The 21,785-nt window shown below is 30.3% G+C and overlaps 1 protein-coding gene across 2 annotated transcripts in view; it reads left to right on the top strand.

Annotated features, from left to right (window-relative positions):
* Positions 1–72: 72 nt before the first annotated feature.
* Positions 73–21,785, top strand: part of stw (laccase) — a 46,485-nt gene continuing 24,772 nt past the window's right edge. For both annotated transcript variants that reach the window (XM_085204691.1, XM_085204692.1), the window contains exon 1: positions 73–309. In XM_085204691.1, the coding sequence (XP_085060817.1) occupies positions 213–309 (97 nt within the window). In that variant the 5' untranslated portion in view covers positions 73–212. The remainder of the gene's footprint in view (positions 310–21,785) is intronic.

Raw genomic sequence — 21,785 nt, forward strand, 5'->3', positions numbered from 1 at the left:
ACTGCCAAATTGCTATAAGTCAAAATATAGGGTTGTCGGGCGGTCCACTCGTTCGCGGTCCACCGTATCGCGCCCGTTGGTATCTAAATAGGTGCGCACGCGCACGCTTACTGCGTACTTACGTATAAGGGAACCTAGAACCGTGAACCCAAATGCGCAGAACAGTGCCTGTATAGAATATTTAACTGGAATCATAAAAAGACAGTGTTATAATGGGTTGCAGTGTGAGATACTGTTTTTTGGCTCTGTCCTTGTGTCTAGTGACTGAACTTGCCTGTGGTGTGAGAGTGATGCCCAAGAGAAAGAAAGGTATTTATTTCTAATATATTTTTTATGCAAATAAACATCCAATATCTATAATAATAATAATATATTATTGTATATTTAAAAACGCAATAATTGCATAATATTATTATTAACTGTGCAAATAAAATCGGATATTACGAATATACGAATATTTGACTCGCTATTTGATTCGTTAGTGCATTAAATAATCCTTTAACCTGAATGAGTACGACGTACGTCAGGTAACGTTATGTAAAGTACCGGTTGGCTGTCGTAGCTCTCTGTAAACAATAATAATAATAAATAATCAAAAACAGTATTAATATGTAATACACAATTTAATTTTTCGTATATTTATATAAAAAAAATAAGTTTAAAATCGTAGCTTAACCTAATTTTCGTGTATATAGCGTAGCTTGTTAAAATGATATTAAATCGAGGTTAAGTGCAAACGGTACAATCCAATCAAAATGCCTTTCTTCTAGTTATAATGATGTTTATTTCACATTTATGTTTTTATTATTATATTTGGGTTTGACTTGTAATATTAACCGAAATATTTTTTAAGTATGTCAAATAATTATTTCCAAGCATTTTTTTTACATTTTTAATATACTATTTATAATAATTATTTGAACACATACATAGCTAATGAAGCCTGTCACGACAGGTTATAGGTTCTATTCCCACTCAAGGAAATTAACTATTTAATATTTTCATTTCTTTACTCAACAAGTGCCTCGTGAATTCAGCGAAAATGCCTCCTGAATTCAGCGCAAAGTTGGAAATGGAGTGTCTTAATGGGAACGTAGGTCCCCGGGTTCCCTTTGCCTCCCCTGTTATTTGCGGGATACAGCGTGAAGCTAAAGAAAAAGAAAGAAACATACACATAGTGGGGTGTTATATAATTTCATACAGTTGAATCGTAACAATTCTTTTTTTGCTCGCAATTACGAACAGCATTAGCATATAATGCACATGTTTACTTAATCATTGTATATCAGCAAAAATAATGAACCAAATTTATTTGATTTCTAATATATATTTTTAATTACTACCTACGTCTTAAATATTTTAAAAATGTATATTAATTATTTATATATTTTATAAAATAATGTAAGAAAACTATGTAAATAATTCATTTAATTTACGGTTTCTGCATAAAAAAGGGCTTCAATTTGTGCAACTACAAGTGCATAAACTCTAGTAATATCGAAGTAATATTCCAAATATACTATCTAACCAATATTTATATACTTATTTAAATAATATAATCGTAATTCGGCGAAAAAAGGGGAACGGAGTGTCTACACTAGGTTCCCTCTACCTTCCCGGCTCCGTGCGGGATACAGCGTGAAGCTAAAACAATATAATACTAACATAAGAGAAAGGTGAATATGATCTGTTAACTTTGTTTTAAAAATATACATTCATTTACAAAAGTTAACACGAGTATTACAATTGTAATTTTATTAACGGTATTTAACTGGGCTAGTTTTGAATTAACATAATACAATTAATGTGAAACTGTTATATTTTTGTAACCTTCATTCATTAAAGCGGAAGGAAAGAAATAACCTGATTATAAATGCAAGTATGTTATACTGATACTATTATTAATATTAATTATATGTTTTTAACCTTATAAAAGTACCATTCCACACTAAGGATAGGTAGGAAAAATTATGTTTAGAAATTATATATAAAATTAAACGTAATGTTTTTTGGAACTTTTGCATTTTAATGAATATTTAGAATTTGAATTTTGAATTTAATTATAAGTTTGACAATGACAGTTTAATAATATCAACTATATTGTTTTCTATAATTTGAAAAAAAAATTGCGTAATAAATTGTAAGAAAAAAATTGGGTTACTCTAATAATTAATAATATGTAATATATAATGTTCATGTTTTGAATAAAATTAAAACACGTAACGTAGTAGATGTTAAAGTAAGTACGTCCTAACGAAATCACACGCACTAATTGTTTGTATTTTCTTTAATAATGCTGTAATGAATGAGGGCGTATCATTTAAAAAAAAATATACAAGACATTAAGAAAAATAATTACGCCATCGTTTTTACACATATTTTTTACGATTACATAAACCATATTTGTAGCGTAAATCCTCCCCCAACTCTTCGTTTTCTCCATGTTTGAACACTGTGTGCTCAAAGTTCATGTTCAATTGAACTAATTCTAACTAATTCAAATATGGAAATTAAACTCACAACTATTACTTATAATAATTAATGATTGTGTAATACATATTAACTGCGCTACGATAGAGTCAAATTTGGTAATCAATGGTAATCAATCAATTCACTAATTTCTCTCCTGTCATAATACAAATAATATTAAATCTGTATTTATATAATTTCGTAATATAATTTACTTTTAGATCTCTAATCCTCCTTCTTCTTTTCAATCTATGTTTTCCTTTTTTCATTCTGCTGTCACTTTCACATTTCCATAGTGTTTTCAATTTACTATTTAGTAGTCAAGAAATTCTACTTGTTTTGGTGTTTTGTTTGTATATCACAGAATGAGTTTGAATAACAAGTTTAATTTATATTTAAAAAATGTTTAATCTTTCACAGTTTATTCTTAAATCTTAAATTAAGGCCGTCCTTAGTTGAGACCGTCGTGGCGCAGCGGTACAAGGGTGTCACTGTAACGCGACGATTGTGGGTTCGATCCCTACTAGAGGAAGTGAAATATTTATTTACGTTTATATTTCCATTTCTTCGCTCTGGTGTCGAGGCAAAGCGCGGCGTTGAAGAAAGTGGAGAACAGATTGTCTTAACGCTAGGTTCCCTCTGCCTACCCTGCTAATTTCAGTATTAATTTCACACGAGAAATTAACTTTTTATACTTTAACTATTTAACTTATACATATAAGTATAAGCACACAATGTAAATTTTGTTACACTAAGTGCGACATGCACCATCGACACGCGATGTTCTTTAGTAGAAAATAAAACCGGTTAAGTGCGAGTCGGACTCGTCCACCAACACTTTCGTACCAATTTCAAACCTACTCTAGGTCAACGGGAAGTACAAGTTACAAAAGTTGACAAACTTAAGTTTGCGGGCATATGCATTCATTTTGTTTTAATGAACTACAGATATAAATTTGTAATGATTTATATGAAATACATATATATTTTTCTATTATTTGTATTTAAGTTCTCACTTCCACAGACTGGCTCATGAGAGCATGGACTTAAATATCTGATAAGCTTAAGTTTTAGCTTCATATCTTTATACCATCTCCAGATACATGGTCCTGATAGATGGACATATGGACTTCAGCTTATAACGCTGCCGTTTTTACCTCTTAAAGTACGGAACCCTAGAAAGCCAACACACTAATGTGCCATTAGCTTTTCCTTTAGTTCCCTTTAAAGCAAATAGAGGAAAATTTGAACAAAATTCAATAGAATGTCAAAGAATCAGTATTTTGATATTACCCAATAATATAAGCAAATAATCGTAAAACATTTTACGATGCAATTATTTCTTTTAAAAGACTCTTCAAATGGAGATGCAACTCCCTTTAACAAATATATAACATACATTAAAGCACAATAAACTATAATGTAACTTTCATAGTATTTCCTGGTGTAACACTTTGCTAGCTTCACTGAACGACCTTCCCACAAGTAATAATTGTTCGTACATAACTCGACTGCATTGCTAACATTTATATAGTGTATACAAATATATAGTATAATATAAGAAATTAACATTCATTCAACCATCAAACTTTACAAGTTCTCGTTCTAAAATATATGTATATACATTTTTAATTAATACTATAATCGACTCTACAAGCACACTAGATGAATTCTCCTTCTTTCTCTTCTTCTTTTTTTCTGCTCACGTCTCTATGATCGAAGCTGGGTCAGTAATTCTTTAGAATATTATTTTAATTGAATATTTAATTAATTATAGCACTTAATTATTGCGCAGAAACATTTCTTAATAAAATATTGTAAATTTTATGATCTGTTTATTATATGACGTAAGACAATTACATAGCTCTATAATGTAATAAAAATTGCAATTAACAGGTCATAAAAGTAAGTGGTGGCAGCCCTCGGAGCGCGGCCGTGAACAAATATTCTTTTGCATAACTTCATTAAGCCACCATTTTTTTATTAATATCATATATTAATATAAACGTTGATGTTGTGAAATTCATATTTTCATCAATAAATTTATTTAGGAATAGTTTAAATGGACTCACTTCGATATGAATACCTTTTCTGTTATCTGTGCAACTAAGAGACTTTGTAACTTAAGCTATATACATTTAAAAATGGACAAATGTTTGTAGAAATATTTCGTAAAAAAAGTTAAATGGCTAATTCAGCAACAACTTCAATTAAATATTTACATGCAAAAATAGCACAAGCTAGCAACATTGTAACTTTTGGTTCAAATATTTGGATTTGGATTGGCAAGTAATAGCAATAAACAAATACCGTTAAAGAATTTATGTCAATTTGTATAAAATCGTGTAAGGAATGGGCCATTTTTTTAAAATACATTAACATATATCAATGTATTTAGATTTTAACAAATTTACTGTCATGTTGATGAAGCCAGTACCAGTAGTGTTGCAATTGTGAGACTATAAGGCGACACTCGAGCAAATGAAATAGTTAATATTTTAATTTGTTTGTTCCGGTGTCGAGGTAAACCCCGACGTTGAGTTTCGCCAATCGCATTATTCCTCTGCCTTTTCTGCAACATGCGGGATACATCGTGAAACTGAAAAAAACTACCGATATCGACAAATTTAAATTACTTTTTACATGTAACAGTACTCAAGTGGTATTGCAAAAAGGCAATATACTAAAAAAGCAACTTTATATTCCATCATTATGAGTTGAGTATTGAATCTGGAGCATTCATTAAGTACCGGATGATAGCATCTAACTTTTACTATACTTTTTTTTAATCTCACGCAATGAATACATTTAAGAATAGAAATCGAAATTAGTTTTCACTTTTCAATTCGATTTTTTATTCTTATCACACGTCTATCTATGTACGCACAACATATACTTCTCTAAATTTCACCAAAATATCTATTTTCTTAATCAATTCGTATGCTGGTTTTATCATCACAGGCTAGAGAAACGTTTGTTAGCATTAATTATTATATATAGTAACACTTTTACTGTTTAATATGAAGTGACTTAAGTTACAGATTAGGCTAAGCTTTTTCATGTATTTCTAATATCAAAATTCTATCAGATCATTAAAATCAATATTTTAAAACAACGAGACCGTAGTGGCGCAGCGGTAACTGTAACGTGAGTGTGACTGTAACGCGACGGTTGTGAGTTCGATCCCGACTCGAGGAAGTGAAATATTTATTTAAGTGTATATTTCCATTTCTTCGCTCTAGCATCGAGGTAAAGCGCGGCGTTGAGTTCTGCCACTCAACACACAATCCAGAATTCGGCAGAAATTGGGAACCAGAGTATCTTAACACTAGGTTCCCTCTGCCTACCGTGCTGTGAACAGGATTTTTAGATTTAAAACAATAATTAATTAGAGCAAAATTTATCTTACTTATCTAATTTAAGCCATGTGATACATACCATATAAAATACATGTTCGACACTTCGGGATAAAAGAATGTAATACAAATTTCGTCCTCATTCCTTATGACCTTAAAGGTAAACAAGGCTTATGAGAATGTGACGCTGACTCAAGTGACTCAAGTCACTTAAAATCGTCCTTGCACCGGACTCAGTAAGCTTCTTGCCCTTAATTATAGTAGAAACATAAATATACTATAGTGTAAAACATATAATTAGATAATATTAGGAGCACATTGCAAGTGAAGGTCAACCTGGTATTTCAATATAAACGATGGTTGTAGATTCAAAAAACCCATGAAAAAATTTATTTTTAAAATATTTTTTTTATTAAGTTAATCTGTCAATGATAAGATTCAAATATAAATCTGTAAATAAACCATAATTAGCACAAATTGAAGACTACACGAAACCTTGAACGTACTGTCATATATAAATTACTAAGAAAATGGCGTAAATATAATTATTTCATTATAATCTTTATTACTATTATAATAGAGATTAAAATAAAACAAACACTTAACATAATCTCTGTCACAGGCTTATTAAGATTATAGCGGGTAAGTTGCGTAAGGATTAGAAATGCGTGCGCTATGGGCCTTTCTGCAACACTATTGTTTCATTCATTCCTATTGAATAGGTGATAATTACTTTAGTAAGAGAACTGGGTTACGGAAAGGAATTACGTGAAATATGTACTTCACTCAATTTGTATTGCGATTGAGTTATTAGTTGAATTATGACCATATATGGTTAGATCTTGCGGTTGGGAGTTTGTATATGGTAGTAGTCAATTTTTACTTAATTTATATTGAATAGAACCTAGAGGAAAATGGAAATCTTTATGTTTTTTGCAAAAAATGTGAAATGAATGCTGAAGAGAAAAACCTATAAAGTTTTTGTTGTTATTCAAATGTTATATAATCGAAATCCACTTTCGACTAAATCGATACTGTACATCCGATCGTCTAAACGCGATTTGTCGCCGTTAGTGTTACCAGTTTACTTGCGATGTATAATTTAAAACTTTCTCTAAAGACGCCGCTTTACTATGGCATGGTATTGGAAGATTTCCCTTTCCTTGGCCATCAGTGACGCTTCATTGACTTTTTTACCCGATTATATTTGTTTAATTATAATGTTAAATAATAAAAATTGATACTTGACATAGAGTAAGCACTAAAGTAAATGTCACGATGACAGATGTTCCCGCCATTTAAAGAGTAATCACAGATAATTAATACCTTTATCTACGTATTTGTATTAATATGTATTACGATTTTTACATTAAGACTACTTTATAAAAAACAGCTATAATGACAACATTTACGCACTAATGACATTGCTCTCATATTATAAGTTTCATTAAAGAAACTCAATTGATTTGATACGTTGCAGGAAGAAATCGGTGTTAACAAAAGAACAATTTCCTTGTAAGCGTGACTCGGTGTTACAATTATTAATAATAAAATTGCGCCAGCGCACGATTTAAATATGAAAGAGATATTTTTTATGTTTTACATGAGATAACAAATATGGAGAAATCGCACTTTCAATTTTTTTAACACTTTCAATGTATAATATAATTATTTATTTTATGCAGGTTCTAGAAAATACATTTTCCAGAACTTACTTGTAAACAGAATCTAAAACTTAAACACTTTATACATATAACTAACTGCCTGTATTCGACACTGTAAATCGCTTCACGTTTTTAAAAAATCCTTGAAGCATTACTATTTGGCAAAACAAAATAACAGTTAGTACATTTTTTTTTTTGTTTTCTTTTAAAGTAATGTATATATATTTATTTTTCTGTATATTATGTATGTGTATATATATATATATAATTATATATTATATGTATTAGTATTATATGTAAACTAGCGGACGCGCGCAGCTTCGCTTACGTATTTAGGGGTGAATTCTAATAAACCACGAAACATATGTTCACTGAAATTTTTTTAAGGGTCTAAATTTCAAATTTTATAAAAATCCCTTATTTGCACCCTTAGGGGGTGAATTCTAGAAAACCATGAAACACATGTTCAATTAAATATTTTTAAGAGTTTACATTTCAAATTTTATAATAATCGGTGGCGTTTTAAATATTTTTCTATACAAACTTTCAACCCCTTATTTGCACCCTTAGGGAGAGAATTCTAGAAAACAATGAAACACGTGTTCAATTAAATACTTTTAAAAATCTAAATTTAAAATTTTGTAAAAATCGGTGCCGATTAAATTTTTTTTCCATACAAACTTTCAACCCCTGTTTCACCCCTTTAGGGTTAAAATTTTTCAAAATCCCTTCTTAGTGGATGTCCAGATTACGAAAGTAAACATCTGTCCAAATTTCACGTTTCTACACACAGCGGTTACGGCTGTGCGTGCGTCTTACCTCAGTCAGTGAGGACAAGTCCTTTTATATATATAGAAGATTATATCACATTTGTAATGTTGTATGTTTATTTTCTGATTCGCTATTACTGTAACTATTAACAAACTTTTTATGCACCACACAGTTCTTATATTATTACTTATTTTTTTGTAAATGTTTACGCTCACGGTTACCTGTAAGAGATCACTAATAGTGATAAGGTCGCCCTTGCATGCTAGTTATATTACTATAGCTATCGTTTTTCTTTTTTTTTTATTGTACTTATAGTTTGTGTATGCAATAAAGAATTTTATCTATCTATCTATCTATCTAACTCATTGCACAACATTTTTCACACGTAAATATATCATTTTGTAATACTCATCATACATTTCTCTTTTCGTAATGTATGCATGAAAAATTTAATCGAGATGCCGTATTAACATTATTAAGTCACACCAGTTTCGAAAATGACGTAAGTCGAATGAAATGACGAACTCAAAATGTAACGCTAACGATTTAGAAAGCGAGTCAAACACTCAAATTGTGATCCACATTCGATATGAAATCGATTTAAAAGATTTATAATCGATTCCGAGCAATCGATTCTGATGCAGTCTTTCACTCGAGATACGCACTAAACTGGCTAGGTCAAGAGCGTTGGCCGTGGCATCACCTGTCATCGACATCAAATTGAGATTTAACGGAACGATTACGGCTGCGATTATTTGTCTGTTAAAATTATACTTTATAAGCAACTACCGCTATGTTGTTACGAGTACACGTGCAACGGTAAAAATCAATGTTTAATAAGCAATTTTACTTTTAGTACTTATAAATGTATAATATTTTATGTTCTCATTTTATATGCATTGAATAAAAATATACGGTTTTCCACAGACTTTCACGACAAAACAATAAAACTATTATTAGTACTTATATATATTTTTTATGTAATACATGAATAATAATTATTATTTTTCTTTCGATATAGAATTTTCTCATTATAGAATATTGTAATGGTTGTATTCAATTAGCTCGGCTTGTAACAAACGCACCTTGCCTGTGTGTTCAAGGCCCTCGCAAGAGTTGTGTACGTAGCGTGGGAACTGAGTTTTATAAGGAATTGGGTAAAAGATTCTTAGTTGCAATCCTGTGAGATGGAAATAGTTACATTGAAATAGAAATTTTAGACGAATATTGTTTTATTATAAAGTCTCATAATAATAAAATTAAATATATACTCATCTAGGCTTGTTCCAGAAAACAGAAAACAACATTATTTATTGTTCAAAAGTTATCGATAATGCTTACAAAAATCACCATATTCTTTACGTTAAGAACGTAAATTTTTATATCCATAAAATAAAATCCAAATAGTTTCCATACTTCTACCATAATTATTACTATAATATTTTGCAACCTATAACAGTGTACATTATTCTATACAAAAATTCGAATAATTATTAATTGTTTGATCCAATTACGATTTACGCAGCTGTCGCGTTCAGTTACTATAGCAACTGTCGTTCACAAATAACGAATACATTACCGTCCTCTCACTAAAGGACTAACAAGGCAAGCAAGTAATAGAGCAATGAAACCGTTACATGGTTAAATAATCATAAGATATCGGAAAACTCGTGAACCATTGATGCTAGTCGCATGCTAAATGCATAAGTTAGATATTGTGCTATTTTAGTCCTTATTATTTAGTAATTATGGTAGAATTTAGTTTATAAATATATGTATAATATATCTTCTAAATGCGCTCGGTAATACTAAAGTTATTTTACAACCATACAGCATATATTATGATCACTTTCTCTAGTCCACGTTTTATGCTAATATTTAATTTGCGTTCAAAATATTAATCGTTTTATGTACGTCTTACGTCAGTAGTACTTTTTTTATATATTCCGTATATATAAAAATAGTTTTGTCTGTTTGTTTAAGAGTAAAAATATGTATCTCGCGTACACCAGGGTTGGCAGAGGGAACCTAGTGTTAAAACGCTCCGTTCCCCTTAATTCCCCTAATACTAAAGCTGTAAAAAATTAGATTGACCTGCTAAACTTATTCTATAAAAATATACTTTGAAATTTGTAGAACGTTTAAACAATAAGGACAGCCTTAACATCGGCCTTAAAATGATTGAATAGAATTATATACGCTTCGATAGTTAACTAGCAAAGTTTTTTTCCAAGCCCAAATTATAATCAGGGCGGTGGAAAGAATACCGGTGGGGTTTACCCTGACTCACATTTTTTAACTTAACTATAAATCAATGTCACAACTTTCATACAATTTGACTTTAACTTGTTAATTCTATTAAATTTAAGCATTTGCTATACAATTAATTTTATTTGGACAGAAATTTGATTTTACTATTTAAATTGAGGCCAGTGGCGCAGGGGCACAGTGTAACTGTAAACGCGACTAGTTGTGGGTTCAATCCCCATTCGAAGATGAAATATTTATCTAAAATTATATGTTAATTTCTTATATCTCTATCATATGTTATATGTTAATTTCTTATATCTCTTCCATTTCTAATGCTTAATAAAACTTAATTTGTTTAGAACACAATGTAGAAAACATTCACAAAATAAACGTCTACTCACGGTCCAAAATTCAAATTGTTAAACTAATAAAAACTGTTCCCACAAATACTTGACCGTGTAAACAAAACGTGAGAAAATTTAAATAGAAAAAAAAGTCATTGCCGTAGACTATAAACTTTTACTTTCGCCGAACAAACAGCTAGTACTCGTAGAAGTAGTCTTGGCGTGGAGTAACGGGTTTACTGGAACAGCGTTGACAAGGTTGAGAAATAACTCGATCTAGGTTAAACTGACACCATGCCAATGACTCTTACCCGCAATGGGTTGACTAAATCGATCTCGATTAATATTATGCAATATATATAAGTACTGATATCTTGTCGATAGCAAATATTACATAAACTGTTTCTAAATTGGTTATTCATTTTTTAGGGTTCCATAGGTAAAAACAGAACCCTTATATCCGTATGTATGTCTATCAAGACTATTTGTGAGATTTTGATTTTGAGATCTCGTGGAGGTAAAGTTAATATTTTTTATATTTTTTTTATATTCCCTTAAAGCACCGAAAAATCAACACACGTAAATCAACTTAGTCCACATAATAAAAAGATAAATTTTAATAGAAGGTCACTACAAAATTGTGTGTTTGTAAGTGTATTTATAGTTCCCGCAATCTTAATTTTTTTTTTCACTCCCTCCCACACTTCCCACCATTTTTTTCACTGCGTGTTCCAATATAGAATTGTTAATAAAATAATAATTGTTAAGAGAAAATGCAAATGTACGTGCCAAACGATTATGCAAAATATTACATGAGCGCTGCACTCAATTAAAGTCAATACAATAGTCTTAGTTTAACTGAACCATGAAAAATCCTGATTGTTGCTCTAATAGGGTCAGACAACAATATGTTACATATTGTAATTTTCTTTTCAGCTTCACGCTCTATCCCGCGTGTAGCCAGATAGGCGGAGAAGGAAGGCTTAGCGTTCTCCACTTTCCGCCAAATTATATTCAAATTCAAATTCAAAATATTCTTTATTCAAATAAACTATAAAAGCACTTTTGAATCGTCGAATGTACATGTCAACAAAAAGCTACCACCGGTTCGGAAGGCAGTTCTGCTGAGAAGAGCCGGCAAGAAACTCAACAGTTGCTCTTTTCAAAGTCAATGGTATATTTTACTATTACATTAGCTGGCAGCTATCCTGTATTACATTCAATAGACATTAATTCCATACATGTTTATCCTCTAAATATTCTTGAACTTATTCTATAGAGGCATTGCATATTGGATGGTAGACCTCAACCAGAAGGAACTCATATATTTTTTTCTATTTCCTCGATTGAGAATCGAACCCACAACCGCCACGACTGGCGTCATATTGTAATATTGGCCTTATATTGTGACTTGAATTCTCATAATATATGAAACATACTTAGAATTAAATAATAATAGGTAGAAACGTACTAAGATAAAATTTTGCTTTTGATTAAACTAATATTGATAGTCGTAAATCATAGTGACCACTCACTACCAGTCATATTGTATTAAATAATTTTAATTAAATATAGTTTCCGGGCCACGAAACCACACAATCTGAATCAACGAGGTCATTCCGCGAGAACGGACACCAGCTAGCCAGTGACAATTGCATTCCTTTTGACGTCTGTATAGTATAGTATACTTGGGGAGAACGACAAATGAATTTAGTAATTGGGCCCGTTTTGATAAAGTTTAAATTACGACACGATTATGACAGCGCTAAAAGCGGATCCAATTGATTTAGAATACCGTAGACGGATGTCGACAACGCCCTTGTCATAGAATAGACCGAGAACACAATAAATGACTTATACCTGTTTACTAAATGCAAAGCATAACAAGTGAAATCATGAACTGATTGATATTCAATAGATTGTGAAATAGGTGCTATTGTAGCCTTTATTTTGTCTTCGGGTTTTGTTTTTTATTTCACTAGTAGTAGTAGTAGTAGTAGTAGTAGTAGTAGTAGTAGTAGCAGTAGTAGTAGGAGTAAGACCCTAGTGTTAAGACACTCCGTTCCCCACGCTCCGTGCAATATTCGAGATATTACTTTTTAGGAGAAATCTTATGAAATAAACATTTTCAATGATCTATTATTATTATTTTAAAGGAAGCTTAAAATGAATTGTTAACTTACGAACCGACAACAATACATTCATTATATTATATAGATTATAAACAACATTAACAACAAAGTTTAAGGTCAATTCTACAAACATCATATATATATTCTAAGAGATCAGTTCCCATATGAGTAATAAATAAGTAACAAACAAAATAAATTACTCTACAAACTGACGTTTTGATATTCTTATTATAGCATTTTTTAAAATTTTTATATACCTACATATTTTTCGATTAATTATAAATAATTTACATTAACAGAACTGAAAGTAAACTGAATGGTTAATCGTTTTAATTAATTATATTTTAAACTTAACTGTAATTAAGCAATTGTACGTAACTCACATAATAAAATAATTATTATAATTATATACTACTGTGTTAGAATTAAAATGTGCTTATCGGACCGCATAGCAAATGAAAATATTGAAAAAACTACGTCTTCACGCTTTTTCCCGCATAGCAGTGTACTCAGAGGAATCTAGTATTAAGACAATTTGTTCTTTCAGTCCGATTTTTGAGACATTGTATATTTAGATGCGGAATTCAACGCCGTACTTTCTCTACATTTCTATAATTTAAATACTATCATGTCTCTGAGTTGAATTGGGAAGAAACCCACTCTCATCCCAATGCTTATATTCAATTGCTGTTTGACTGTGAATTCTTTTTATTCTTGTTAAAATATTTACTCTATATTGACGTCGTATTTTGTATTGATTTCTTAATTTGTAGCGTAACTTTAATTTCTTAAATGAAGTATAATTTACTTCGACAACGTACAATATGTGAAAGCCACACGAAGGAAATTGACCGGTAATAAATTAATTTTTAACAAAAAGAAAAACCGACTTCTAACAACTAACTAAAAAGTGAAAAATAATTATACAAAGATTTTATAATTTTGAAGTCGGTGCCAAGTAAAACAAACAGGCTTAGTAATTAGATATTGTAGTAAAGGTAGCATTAGCATTAGCAATCGAATTGATAGCCTCCTTTTCTTACAAAAGTCGGTTAAAAAAGGATAAAAATTAAATAGATTGTAAAAAAGAGATCCAGTAAAATATAATTAACATATTTTAACAATTCTAATACTAAATTTACAAAGTAGCATAATAATAAAATATAGTAAAAATAAAAAAAAAGAAAGAAGATGGAAGGAAATCATTAGATTCCAGATGCTAACCTTCAAAGCTAATTAGAAGGAACGAACAGCTGTAACAATTGCAGCACATCGGATGTGCCTTAATGACCTATTATAATATCATTATAGTTCGCTCTAGCATTACAAATAGAGACGGACAAACGTGACATTAAGTAGACAGAAGAATTGCGTGAATGAAGTCAACCCACTCCAATATTGAATATGACAAGTTAGTTTCTAGCTGGTGCCTGGAATTAAAAGAATTGACTTTTATATAAAGTAAAAGTGTGTAATTTCTATACATTTTTTTTAGTTTCTTGTTCTGTTAATATCTCATATAGTTAAGTACGCGACGTTTGTGGGTTTGATTCCCATTCGGCGAAATGAAATGTTTAATAATTTCATTTTCGTCCTCTGGTAACGAGGTAAAAATGCGGCGTTGAGTTCTGCCACGTAACACGAAATGAAGTTTTTTAGAACTGTAACTAGAGAAAAATGTTTATGTTTAATGTAAAGTGATGACAATTGTTGAATTGTATTCGGATGAAAAGTATTTTTCGTTTTAATTTAACACACAATTGCTTTGTAGAGTAAATAACGGAAACACAAATAAATGCATTCAAAATTTTATATTCATTCAAAATACTTTCACATTTATTATATTAGAAGCATTTAAATTATATTAGGTACCAACTAAACTATAAGCGATTGACAATAAATCAATAAATATATCTAAGGAGAAAATTATATCGACGGACGAACTTGTCAAGTGTCGCGGCCTGTCTGCCAAGAGTGGAGGAGACGCGCGTTTCCTACGAACCGCTTTTACTGAAAAGAAACTATTTATATAATTCATTCAACCAGTTCCAACATCATGTTCTTGAAATAAAATGGTAAATATTATTTTTAAATTATGTAGGTATTTATATACAAGCCTATATTATAATAATATTATATTATATTATAAGCATTTTTACATAAAATGGAAAGTTTAAACTTAACGTCACGGTGCTGGTTTAGGCTAAATAAATATTATTTTATTATACAAATTACTGGTGAAATTACTTTTTTTTATAAATAATTATATTTAATATTTATGACTAAGTGAAAATATTTTAATTAAATAAAGTTTACCGATAATAAATTTAATTCTTGGTTATTCTGTAAAGCTATAAAAAGAGAAACAGCATTACGTTAACATTAGTTTTTACTTCAGTATTGTAAAATTAGCCGAGTTCTTTTGATAACTTCCACGAAATGCATTCAAACTGATATTTTCCAAGTTAACATTTAATCGAATCTTATACAAAAATAATCTAAAAATATAATATTGACAAAAAACCGTGTTTCTAATAGTGAGTGGCTGTAACGTGACTAAAAAACCTCCAAAAGCCATTCAACTAGCGGAGTAACGACCAAAATAGATAACAAAATTATAAATTCGCAACCATAAATTATTTTAGTGATCGTTAAAATTTCTTTAACGATACAACCGTAGAACAAATATCTATTAAGAATCTAGTTCCGAGATATTAAATTGATTATGGAGTTATATAAAACTTTGCAATCGACATGTTATATGTGTGGCTGTAGTTGCCAGAAGAACGTGTGAAGACAGGCATAATGCTATATACGTAATTAGTGAGCCAGTGACATGTTGATAACATGTCTTATGTATACGAAAATTGATGTTACGCAATGTTTGCCTCTATAAATATTGGGTTGATTGATTGCTGATGATTATTAAAAGGTTTTTTTTAAACAGGATGTCAATTATTAGACATTAATTTAGTAAGTTTTGTGGTAATTAGGTAAAGTGTAGCGTTAATCTCCGCTTTTATACCCTCACAATTAAAGCTTTGATTTTAAATAACAAATATATAATAGAACTTGCGGTGTTGAGATTCGCCATTTAAATTCGATTTAATGCCACTAGAATAAGCCGAATATAGGGAACGGAAGTGTCCTACTAGGAACGAAATGTCTTAACACTAACCCTAGGTTCCCTCCGCCTACCCTGCTAAGTGCAGAACGACGTGACCCAAAAAAATAATAATAGAAACAAGGAATTTCTATTACATACTCTTTATATAGAAAAAAAAACCTTGCTTTATCTCCCACCATCGTATCAAGCTACTAGAAAGTATTTACTGATTAAAAACTATCTTATTATAATCATGTTTTTTTTTCTCGACATGCGGAACTATTATTTTTGTTTTCGTACATTAGGCAATCTAAATAAATTATGCCTGTAGGCCATTACATTTACAATGACGTGAATTTTTCACGCTTTAGTTATATAAAAAGTTGTAATATGTTATGGTGTAAACCTACATTGTGTAGATATAAGAACAATGGAGTAGTTTAATTTTTATTTAACTTCACCGTATATATAGAGCAGGGTAGGAAGAGGGAACCTGGTGAGTAGAGGGTCCATTGTGGCTTGTTTTCGATCGCCACTCGGGGGAATGAACAGAGTGTCTTAACACTACTACTATATGAATAAAATGGAAGTGACCATCGTCTGATTATGAACGCTACTACAGTTATAAGTTCGATCTCAACTTGGGGTAGTGATTTATTTTCATTCAACATACAAAAATAGATAAATTTCCTTAAATTTAAATACCATTGCTTCCGCAATATTTTCTAATCAATAATATAGAATATTAGAAAATATGTATGTTCATCCGATGTCATCTCACAACCATTTCATTTACATACAGTTTCCTAAACGCAATTCTATCAGCTTTCCTTCCTATTTTCTAATAATAAAACATTGCTTTGGCCGTTTCTATTTATGCAAGTCATCACTGGCCATAAAAAATGTCGTATTATGTAGTAGTTTACTCTACCATATACTCCATCCAGAAGACTATAAGCTATGAGGCTAATCGTAGGACAGGAGCAAAAGTAAATATAAGCGCGACTGGTTGTTGGTTCGATTCCCATTCGGGGAAATTAATATTTAATATTTCATGGTGGTAGCCTGGTAACGAGGCAAAGCGCGGCGTTAAGTTTCGCTAGAATTCGGCGGAAAGTGGAGAACGGATATAAAACAAATCTATACTCACTTCCTTGAGGAGGTACATAAGTACAAAATATTCTAATTACATAAAAGCCAACGAAATTGATTTCACATTATAAATAGACAACCAATTTTAAACCTAGCGAAGAAGTTACACTAAAAAACCATAGAAACTTAGCGAAAGTTTAAATCTAGATATAAAAATAAGCTAGATATTTTCATTTAGGTGCAAATAGTGAAACCAGTTGAGCAGTTATCGAGAACCACGTGCTGCGCTTGAAAGTGCAAGTAGAAAATAAACATTGAGGACTCAAGAAGTGACATATCGAATATCTATGTCAGCGCTATGACAGTTATATAATGACAGCTTTTCTTGTAAAATATTTGTATTATTTACAAATGAATAAATAAGGGAGAAATATTACATTTAACATATTATGTATATTTACCAAAATAATTTGAAAAACAAAATAAATAAGCATTTAATGTTATATACCTTTAGTTTTATACAAATCATATAGGGGAGAAGGGGCATGAAAGAGCCAGATTACTAAATGGAGCAAAAAAATATATTTTTAATTAAAGAAATTAAGATTTTTTTTCCTCAAATTATTATTTATTTATTAAACTAGGTAATTTTGTACGAAATAACCCTTAAATACACTAAAAAAATAATAAAATATTAATTTTAAAAAAATGTGTAATTTGACTCTTTCATAACATTTCGGTATTGAATGTACCGTACGGTTATATAGCTATTTCTACAAATTTTACTTAATATTATAAAATATACGAGTACTCCACTCAACTCTACTTGTTAGAACTTCTAAGTTGCATAGGTTTCAAGTACCAACTGTACCGAGCGTTCGCAAACTTGAATTACAAAGTTTCAGATTTTCCACCTGTACTCGTGGTATAAAATTTCACTTATTATATACATAACTAGACCCAACTCTTGAAAACTGCTCAGTTAAATATGATGATGAAGATAAAAGTCTTCTTTCTTTACTTCCAACATAAAAACATGTGAAATAATAACAAAATATTACATTTAATAAATAATTCAATTCTAAAGGTGATGGGAACAGCTAAAACACTAATGTCTGGTGACCCAGATACAACCATTCCATATCCTGTGAAGAAACACACCGTTAAAACTAACAACATACAAATCTGTTCAAATTAAACTACTAAAACCATTGAAGATAAAATCTAAAGTCCATTGAATTAAATAAGGCACGTGAGTTTGAAAATAAATCTGTAAATGCCAACGGAAGTCGCAAAAACTGTGAGAAAAAGTCGACTCCGAGCTCGTATTAGCTATATATATATCTTTTCTATGACTGACAAGTTGATGTACCTCATATAGTTCTCGCGTGGTTTTTTTCTTAATCTTTATGTCTTCATTGATTTAGTTTTCGTGTTAATGTATTTTTAATCTGTTATATATGTAAATTTTATCTATATATTACTTTTTTCAATGTTTATGTTTTAATCATGAGATAAGAGACTAATGGCACACTCGTGCGACTGTAAAGGCGACGGTTGTGAGTTTAATTCCCATTTGGGGAAATGAAATGTTAAATATTTTCACTTTCCTTGATCTAGTAACGAGGCATAGCCTTGAGTTGACACTCACCTCCAATGACCTCCAAATTCGGCTGAAAAAGAACGGAAGTGTCTTAATGGAAATCTCTTATCAATAGGTTCCCAGTGCGAAACTGAAAAAATAAAAAGACTTAAAATAATTGTACTAACTAATGTATAACATTATAAGATTATAATATAAAACACTCTACGGGCTTAAGCAATATTAATTGCTATAACAATCTTCATAATTGGAGAGAAGATTACCACTCCCCACGTTGATGCAATGTAACGTTACGAAAAAACTAACAAATAGCTGGTGTAAAAAAATGGGGCAAAACGGTTCGGCGGCATACGCGGGTTCCGGCTTGATTGATGAAGCCACATATTATGTGCCTTACCTTATTACTATCAAGAACATACGTTCGAGTTCACTAGTGCAGAAAATTGTATTAAATAATACCTAATATACTTTTTATACTATATTAATTTATAAAATTAAATAAATTACGTAACGATATTATATATAGAGAGCTCATTGAAATGATTTATTATGTGAAAGTGTTTTAATGAACACATATCAATTAACTCATTCTTAGTTTGAATTTTATGGTATTATATAAAACATTTATCAACTGTAATTTTAATAATTATATGAATTATTATAATCATTTTTTACTGAAACAATTTTAAAAAATCCATATTAATGGACCATTTCGAATTTACAACTATTAAATTTAGAAGATGATTATATATTTTACTAAATAACAGATTAAACAAAGCTAATTATTAAACGAACCAAATAAATATCTGTATACTCTGTGGATTTCACCTTATACTAAATTCAAAGCCACAGACGCGTAATATTGATAGACGGACAACAATTACATAAAGCAATTACTACTTGACCTGCAGGTCAGCTTATGGGATTAGTCACAAATTAATAATCAGTTTGGAAGATATATCTCTGACCGTGGTGGCCAAATCTAATTTAGCTGACGAATATTTTGACTATATTATATCATGAAGATAACACTAGCCAATGCTAGTAAGAAGTTTTTTTATGTTTTAAGATAGTTCTCCGTCTTCTGCATGCTGCTTCTTCTGCTTCTCTCGAAACACTGGAGAAAAAAAATATTTATTTGGGAAATATTGGAATGTAATTGGAATATTTGCTGAAGTCACATACAAAATTGAACTTGCTGCCATTGCCATTTCATTTCAACAAGGTTTCTATACCTTCTTTTAATAGTAATTGTCACTCTACATTATTTAATAAATGCAAATATAAATTCAAACATAATTTCTTAAAATTAATTCTAGTTAACATAAAAAAAACAATACAATAACAGTAACAATGTACCATTATTTATTAAGTAAACATAAAATTTTAAAACTCCAAATGAACAACACAAAACAGTGCATTAATTTCGCCATATCCTAAACACGTTCTAAACACTGAACATTAGCATTTTAGATATGAATCTCTCACGACATACGATTTGGCCCGCATTTTCGTCTTATTCGTACGAAATCACTATTGTCCTCCGTCCTCCACTTTAATATCTGGGACAAAGTAACCGCAGGTAATACTAACTTTGCAATGGTCATGTTAGTGTTATATATAAGCTACTTTAAAATGGTTTAGATTGTGGACTAAAATATGTTTTTATATGGATAAAGACGATAATTAATAAAAATATAGAATATTTATTTATATAATAAGATTTGATATGTTCTAATATAATTTTTGCCTATTCTTCGGGGTTGACTGATTCGAGGGTTGCTAGAGTTTATTAATTAATGACACATAGTAAAGTAGGAAGTTAATTATAAAAAAGATTTTTTTTATCTAGGCAGAGAGACTTTAGAGTTAAGACACTTAGTTCCCCACTTTCCCCCAAATTTTATGGCATGATACCGCTTTTTGATTTGGTGCCAGGGCGGAGAATATTAATAAAAATAATCCATTACCCCGAACGGAAATCGCACTCACAGCCGTCACGTTACAGTTACCCGTTTGTGCTATGCTACGACGGCCTTTACTAAAAAAATGATAATTAATTCTAATAATTAAATATATATTGTTTTAAAAATGGCGGTCTCAATTCAATTACATTATGATAGTTATTTTATTAACCTTATTTCATATTTGACCTCACACTAACGACCTCGTTTTTCATATATCCAACATAATAATTTCATATATAATAATTTGATATTGTGTAACAAGCGTATTGTTTACCCTTCAAGCTAGACAATAGACAAATATTTTAATAGCGTTATTAAGGAAATCGTAATTCGTAATGTGATTTTGGTGATGGCATTGAAAATATATAAAAAAGTAACTGATTTTGATTATTTTCTTGGACATTAGATATTTTAAGGTTCCCCACAGATTAAGCAAAAGGAACCCACCCCAGTGTCAACCCACCCCATTACACATTATATTTTTATTTTATATTCATGATTAAAACTTTAATTTTTTTAATCTATTTAATAATTTAATCTTACAACAGCAGTTCGGAAAAGAACTGGAGAATATCATGATGACCTGATATCATTATTATTCTTCTTTTTTTCTTTATTGATAAGATGAGAAAAGGAGAAATAATATATTTTTTTGTAATAAACAGTAAATTTATTTCAACTTGTATACTAAAACGAGTTCACATATAAACATAAACCGCATTGGGAGCAAATGTCATTTTAGCTATCTTACATACTCCGAGTACTTTATGTCCTTCATATTGAAATTGTCAGTTATAAAGCCATTTTATTTGTATGCTTTTAGTTGCACTCAAACTGCATGTGATATGGATTGACCTTTGAAGAATTCATATATAATAATTTAGAATTTTTTGCTTTTACTTTCATAACTATTATTAGTTATAACTCGCAATATTATCTATATTTTTTTTTAAGCTTAACACTGTATCCTGTACATAGCAGTGTTGTCAGAAGAACCTTTACTTCCGTTCCCCACTTTCCGTTGATTTCTG

The sequence above is a fragment of the Heliconius melpomene genome, chromosome 20 (assembly GCF_056956725.1).
Source record: "Heliconius melpomene rosina isolate 202511_hmr_F chromosome 20, ASM5695672v1, whole genome shotgun sequence".
NCBI classification, from domain to species: Eukaryota; Metazoa; Arthropoda; class Insecta; order Lepidoptera; family Nymphalidae; genus Heliconius; species Heliconius melpomene.